Raw genomic sequence first — 7,688 nt, forward strand, 5'->3', positions numbered from 1 at the left:
AACAACTTTTTAGTATAAAATTTTTAATTTTTTATTAAAATGCTATTTTAAGAAGAATAAAAAAATCGTCCAAAACGAAACCTTAATCATAAAAATAATCATCATTTTGACATGCTTTGAACACACTTTAGATTTATTAATTATTGTCATATATATTTGTATGTGACACTAAAATCTTATTAACAAATATGAACTAATTTCAAGTGAGAAAGAAGAGAGCTAACGAGAAAAGCTCGTGATAATTCTAAATTAATGTCAAAAAATATAGCTCAATCTCAACATATTATAAAGGTTATAGACCTATCCTCTAACCTCATGCTTATAGATTTAGATCAAAATTCAGTGTGAAGTCATGATTCAGAGTCCAGAAAATAACTTAGTTTTTCAAAAATTGAATTAGAAAACTTTCATCTAATTCTTAGAGAACAAAATAAAAACCAGACTGTAAATTTCTCTTACCACACAGATCAAGTTGGAATTCTGCACAACAATTGTAACGTAATGATCCTCCACTTATTAAAAAGAACAGCACTCCACATAAAAAATGGAAATTTAAAAATACAAGTAGCCGTTACATTTCTGAAGAAAACTGGAGATTCAAGAAGACAAGCAAGCAAAAGATACTGCAGTTCATTTATGCTCATCTTTTAATGTGACCAGGGACTTGAGAATGCCAGGATTAATCTTATCTGCAAGAGCTCCTCTTTCAGATAAGGTGAAGGATTTCTCCTTCACATAACTCTGCAGTGTCTTGGTGTTGTAATCTAGTCTTTCTTGATCTGCAACTCAGAAAAACAGAAAAATTAATCTCATTTTTCTTTTAACTGGATAAATTGGCCAATTTTAGATGAAGTGGAAAAATTGGTAGTAACAAGAAATCAAAAAGGTAAAATTCTTTCATATAACTCTCACTGACATCTCAGTATGGATACGAAGGGAAATTTTAACACTAAAGCTGAAATCAATTCCAACAAGAAGTTAGTGTAACATCGCAAGAACCTAGCAGTAACTTCTCTCTATTGAGGACATTAATGCATTAGTAAGATAGAACAAACAACTTCATAGGAATCAAATAAAAACAATGCAAAATAAATCACTTTATCCTCCATTAATATAAACTTTTTATTAGCTTACGAAGTACCTTTTTCTAAAATTGTGTGAACTGCATGAAAAGGCATGCGAGCAAAAATGTCAGAACCCGGTAACATAATCCAGGTATGTTGCTTGGGGTCATGATCTCCACATGTTGGGCAAATTTCTTTCACTAAAGGTCTTGAATCTGCTCCAGATAGCTCTTCCATAATTTTATCAAAAGGAGATGGAACACTGGATTTTGTTGTGCGAGCAATCTTGCGGAGTGCAGTTAAGGCTTCTCTATTCCCGTTTCTTAGCTTGTCATTTTCAACAAGCTGTTTGAAACCAGTAAATAATCAGATTGTAAACAAATAGCCTCACAGTATCCATAATGTCATATTATTGCACAAAGAATTTTGCCTCCAACCTGGTTTCGAGCTAGAAGGAGATGCTCAGCATCTGTTTCGCTCTCAATAAGAGCCTGCTGCATGTGCTTCATTCCCACATCCATCTCCATTGCCTGTAAAAAACTCAACTAAGCAACTTAAAAACACTTTCTCAGATCATGCTTAATTCTAGCAGCATATCCACGGGAAGAACAAAAAGGGGGAAAAGGAGGATAAAGAAGACACAGGATTTCCTAAATTTACAAACATAACTTCTTATGAGATGAGGCATAAACGTTGGCCAAATTATGGTATCATTAGCTTAATTAAAACAGAATGTTATCAAGTTAGAGCCTCACTGAGCATTTCCTGATTTAGAAAAAGAGGCTAAAATTTAATCATCTTCATCTGATCGTAATTCAAAAAGTTCATAATACAAAAACTCAAAAGTATTAAGGAGTGCTTTCCTTTTTGGTGCTTGTCAATATCTTAAATTTGACAAGCTAATCAATATGATGCTTTACATCAAAAGATTATAACTTCTAGAAGACCAGCGATTTAAGTTCAATAAGTTAATTATTATGTTATACAAGCATTTTTATGCTCAATACAATTACAAACCTAAAATAAACATAGTAATTAAATTTGCTTGTACATGTCAGCAGCCTTCGACCACAAATAGTTGTATTACATACAATTATGTTTGCAATTAGTTGATCCGCATATTATCTTCATGATCAATGTCATTAACTCTGCCATTTATATTGCAGATATCTTGGGTTAAAAACTTCACAACATTTTCATGATATATATGATAAGATATCACAAAATTCAACTCGAGATGATCATGGGAGCTCATTCTTTCAATAGTATTTGAACTTAATTTAGGGTTAAAAACAAGATTTTTAGGCAAAATTACATGATGTTGATGATGGATGGTTCTGATTTTGATTTGAAATTCCAAAAACAATAGAGTAAAAAAATTTTCAGTCGGCAATAGCAATTCCTTAAATTTTCATTATAAATTTTTTTATGCTGCACTCTGTAATTTTTTATGAATAATCCATCACAGATCTTCCATAATGTTATTGGCAGGCTGAGAAAATTAAGTTTACTATACTTACGAAATGTTTACACACTTTCTAATTTGTGATGGGTAATCATCACAAATCATCCATGATGCTATTGATAGACAGAGAAAATTAAGGTGCCAAGGATTTTCATCAATGAACGGCTCATTTAAAAAATAGCATTTAGTGCTCTTTTATAGTTAACACATTTAATTATCAAATATTTTAAATTTCGGTGCTTTTGATGGGACTCACTGAGTTATGCCAACATAAGGGAGAATTCTGAGGTATTTTGATTTCACATTGTTTGATTTTAGGATTGGTTAGTTATTTCCTTGGTTTGTTCCTATTTGGATAAAAAATAGTCAAATCGGCCAATATTGGTTGCATAATTCAAGCATGGCTCAGCTGACTCCACAATTGAAGCCTCTTAAAAAAAAAATTAATGCTATTTTGACTCATCATTTTGGGGAATGACTCCTTCCATGATTTTGTGTGATCTATTTGATTAGTTCCATGGAGAATATTCCTTTATGCTCTAATTCTAGTTATCTTCTGAAAGCTTCTTGAAGCTTCTAGAATGTTATGTATGGTTCCAAAAATTCTAAAAAGTTTTAATGAAATCCTCTAAAGAGAGTAAAAATAATAGAATTTTGTGTATTTCATTGGAGAACTTGCTCCCGTATTTATACATCAATTCCAGGTTACTTTTGGTAACTTCTAATAGAAACCACTAATTACATTGGAACCAAAAATGATACTCTCTAGCTCGCATATACTTATTTCAATGAAAATCTAAGACAGATTTTTACCCCTTAAAGATGCGTGCAAATTCCCAACTTGTCTATAATGAGAAATCGCTAGCTTTGCAATCCCATGAATGGCCAAGCTGACCTTGAAAATGACTAATGCTCCTCAAACAATAAAATAGTTATTATTCATGCCTAACATGGATGTGATATTCTAAACTGAAGAATTTGATAATCCTTTGATTAGGATGCCAGCCCAACTAGTTGTGTTTGGACATATGGGATGCATATGAGTTCACTTCTTAGTTTTTCTCTGATAATATGCCAATCAATTTCTGTGTTTGATCATGCTGAACCATATTTTTTGCAAAGTTAATGACTAATTTATTGTCACAATATAACTTTATTATTATTTTAAAAATCATTTCAGTGGCACATAGAATTGAGGCGCACAAAGAGCATCTCGAGGCTTAAGTCTCACCGGTTCTAGTGAGGCTAAAGTCTTTTCTAAATGAGGCATACAACATGATGTATTTTGAGGCATACCTCATTTGTATTTAATTTCATTAATATTTTTTTATGTATTATTATTATTATTATTATTATTATTATATATTTATTATATTACATTATATATTCTACTAAATTGAGAGCAGCTACTACTTCGCAATAATTTAAAAGAAGAAAAGTGGGGCTAAAATTTTATGAAAATCAAAAGGTAATTTAAGTATATTAATTTTTTGTTTTACTTTATATTATATTTAATGCAATGTTAACTACTATAGATAATAAAAGAAATATTATAATTGAAGATGATAAGAGACAGAATCTGAGGATAATAGAAGTATTACATAATAAAGACTCTTTTGAAGAATATGCAAGTGAAGATGAGATCATGGTTTAAAATTGCGCAATATGAGGTTAGCCTTGAGGCCCGCCTTTACGCAATTCCAGTAAAAAACGCCTCGATGCTTATGCCTCGAATTTTTTTTTTGAGGCTCGCCTTGAGGCCCGCCTCGCCTCACTGGCATAAGGCTTACGCCTCACGCTACATATATTAAAACTTAAATAAATCTTGAAGTAAATGCCCGACATTAGACTCTATAGGAGAGGAGAAAGGGGAGAGAGCAGTTCATCATAAAGATGATTCAAATGAAGAACCCCTTAGGGATGACAGTGCTGATGACTTTTGAGTTCTTATGTGATATGTCATTGCTATTTATTTTTGGAAATTTGAATTATATGTTAATGAAAAGAATACTGAGATTTGGGAAAGATAAAATTTTGGGTTGAACTATATTTCATGTTGTCTTATTATTGGGATATTTTGATTTTAGTTCATATCTTATGCTTTTTTATGTTTTATATTATTCATTCATTAGTATATAAAAAATTTATCATTTCATATTTACGCAATATTTTGATTTTGAGGCTTACGCCTTGAAGCTTACGCCTCGCCTCATGAATGAAAAACGCCACAATACCCGAATACGCAATTTTAAACATTGGATGAGATAGCCGTGGATATTGATATTAATCCTCGTGGCACATTTAAATTGTAAGTGAGTGTTTAATTTGAATCTCATTTTAAATTTTTGTGTTATAATAAATTTAATATTGATATTTGTAGTTTATATCTTTATGATGATGAATCAAATAAATATGTTGGGGGCTTATTTCATTTTTATCATTTTTATGAATTATTTGTAATTTTTTTAGTTTTTTTTTTTATGCTTACACCTCACCTTACTAAGTCAAAATACCTTGATTCCTGATTTCACCTTTTTAAACTTTAAACTTTATAGAATCTACTTATTTTATTCCTAAATCACCTAGGATAATTTCAATTCACAATAGTTCACAGATTCTTAATCCATTAGCCAAAATTCAACTTCATCAGTAGATTTGACGACAAATCATTGCTACTTGCTAATCCAATTGATTAGATTTTTACCTAGAAAAGTGCAATTACTAGTAGTGGACCATCTGTTGATGGGTGCTCCTATCCAATCAACATCGATATATGCTTCTAAGCCGAGTTTTCTATTTTATCTGAATAAGATTTCCTTTTCCCGATTGTTTTAGGTATTGAAAAGTCTTGTCCGTAGCCTGTAAATGTGTTTCTACAGGATTAAGCATAATTTTACTTAAAACAATACAACATAAGCTATGTTCAGTCTTGTGCAGGTAAGATATATAAGTTTCCTAATCAAACCTTGGTATGTCCCTTTATCAACTTATGGGTTATCATATTGCTTCTTCGAGTTTATGGCAATAGTTAACAGAATTTTTTAGGGCTTGCATCCCATTATAGTTATTTCATTTAGTAGATCTATAATTGTTAAATTTAGATAATCGGAGAGGAAAAAAGCTTATACAAAATTATTCCTATTTATAGATCTATACAAGATGTCTTAATAAAGAAACAAATAACTATATAATCATGCATAATTGCCTTAATATAATCCTTCCTAAATCAGTCACCCAAATATAGAAGGAGATCGACGTGATCAAGGTGAGCCTCCCACAGATTCCCATGCTGGTCGTGGGATCAAGGGCCAAGGGACTGCTGGGATTTAACACTCTCACAGGCTAAGGAATACATATATGTCATTCTCAACTTGGTAATTAATCACAGAAAAGCATATTTACCAAGTCCCTTGATAAGAATGTCTACAGCATCGGTTTCATCCTTTTCTTGCACCCCATGCACCTTGGTTTCACCTTCAACAAACTCCCACTGCTCTTTCTTTAGGAGTAGCACATCTACATCACCATCATACAAAATTTTACATATTCTTGTACTTTGATCAAAAGAATCAACAATGTCATCATAAAACCTCTGATCATCTGGCCACCAAATTTTTATTTTTAAACCAACAATTGTGTCATCTAATCCTTTCCTACACTTCCGTGGTCCAAAAGCCTCTTGTACGCCCTGAGCATGCTTCCATCTTGATTTTGTTTTATCAATATCTGTGACACGATTATGATCTTTAACCAAATTTTCAATGTAGACTTTTGGAGGAGAGAACTTCCTTTAATTTCAATTCTTTGTCTTCAGCCTCAGCATGCTCAACTCCTTTCTACTTCTTAATGCCACATGTTTGCTTGTTTTTCAAGAATACTTTTCTTTGAGATCCATTTCTACCTCCATTACTTAGAAATATTTTGTCAAAATTAGTCTTTGCTTTTTTCTTATTATTAACTCCATAATAATCATTGCTAATTGACAACTGCATTGAAGCATTACTTCCTTCTTTGCGAGAACTTAGATTTGATCTTCTATCAGGCTTAGTTGTACCTAAATTCAAGCTATGTTTAGTATTAACTCTATATTTACCACTATAATGGTGAAATTCAGCTTTTTTGTTTGGCAACCATAGAATCACCATTCTTATTCTGAAAAGATCCATTAATCGTCACTGGTTTGGAAGATCCATCTGCAATAGCAACAGATTTTTCAGGATAAAAAATGTCACCTTCCTGTTGTGCAGATCCCTTAAGCAAGTCCTTAGAAAGGAACAGCTAAAATAATTTATGGTTAACTGTTGACCCGTAATAAACAAAAAAAAGATCAAAAATAAATAAAAATCTCACCTACTCTCTGCCGAACGCCTTACCCCGCACGTCGTAGCCACGTCGTCGCACGTCGAGGCCATTCCTCGCGTCACTTCTCGCCACGACCGCTCGCACGACTGATACGGGTCGTTAAAAGCTCGAAGCGTCGAAGGCCTTCGACTGGTTCCCGCTCTCTCTCGCGCCGACTCCCCTCTCCCGATCCCTCTCTCGCTCTTTCTCCTCCCAGCCGGACCGGAAGTTACAACGTTTGATCGGAAGCAACTCAGGAGCTCGCTCGCTCGGCTGGGAAGATAACTTTCTCCCTTCCGTGAGTTTCTTCGATCCCTCCTGGCTGCTCGACTTTGCTCTTCGACGACTCTCCCTGCCCGTCGGATCGAAGTTACGGCATTTTGTTCGGAAGCAACTACGGGCGCTCGCTGGCTGCGAGATAACTTTCTCCCTACCGCGTGCTTCTTTGACTCCACGTGGCTGTGTGACTTCGCTCCCATCGACGACCTTCCCTTCCGTTTGGATCGGAAGTCACGACATTTTGATCCCGAAGCAACGACAGGAGCTCGCTTGTGGAGAAGGTAACTTTCTTAGCCGAATCCTGCAAATCACAACAAAAAAAAGAGATTTTATTTATGTTAATTTTAATTAATTGTAATTAATGTTAATTAATTTAGTTAATTATAATTTAATTATGATTAATTAAAAATAATTTCTAATTAATTATGATTAATTAAATTTAGTCATAATTAATTATGTTATTTTAATTAATTATTATTAATTATAATTAATTAAATTTAATTACTATTAATTATAATTAATTAAGGTTAATGATAAAA

At 33.0% G+C, this 7,688-nt stretch overlaps 1 protein-coding gene across 2 annotated transcripts in view; it reads right to left on the reverse strand.

Annotated features, from left to right (window-relative positions):
- Positions 1-431: 431 nt before the first annotated feature.
- LOC110092876 overlaps positions 432-7,688 on the reverse strand; it is a 14,598-nt gene continuing 7,341 nt past the window's right edge. For both annotated transcript variants that reach the window (XM_020817570.2, XM_028695252.1), the window contains exons 2-4: positions 1,502-1,594; positions 1,142-1,409; positions 432-779 (exon numbers count right to left, since the gene is read on the reverse strand). In XM_020817570.2, coding sequence (XP_020673229.2) covers positions 631-779; positions 1,142-1,409; positions 1,502-1,594 — 510 coding nt within the window. In that variant the 3' untranslated portion in view covers positions 432-630. The remainder of the gene's footprint in view (positions 780-1,141; positions 1,410-1,501; positions 1,595-7,688) is intronic.

This window comes from Dendrobium catenatum, unplaced genomic scaffold (genome assembly GCF_001605985.2).
Source record: "Dendrobium catenatum unplaced genomic scaffold, ASM160598v2 fragScaff_scaffold_621, whole genome shotgun sequence".
Lineage (NCBI taxonomy): Eukaryota > Viridiplantae > Streptophyta > Magnoliopsida > Asparagales > Orchidaceae > Dendrobium > Dendrobium catenatum.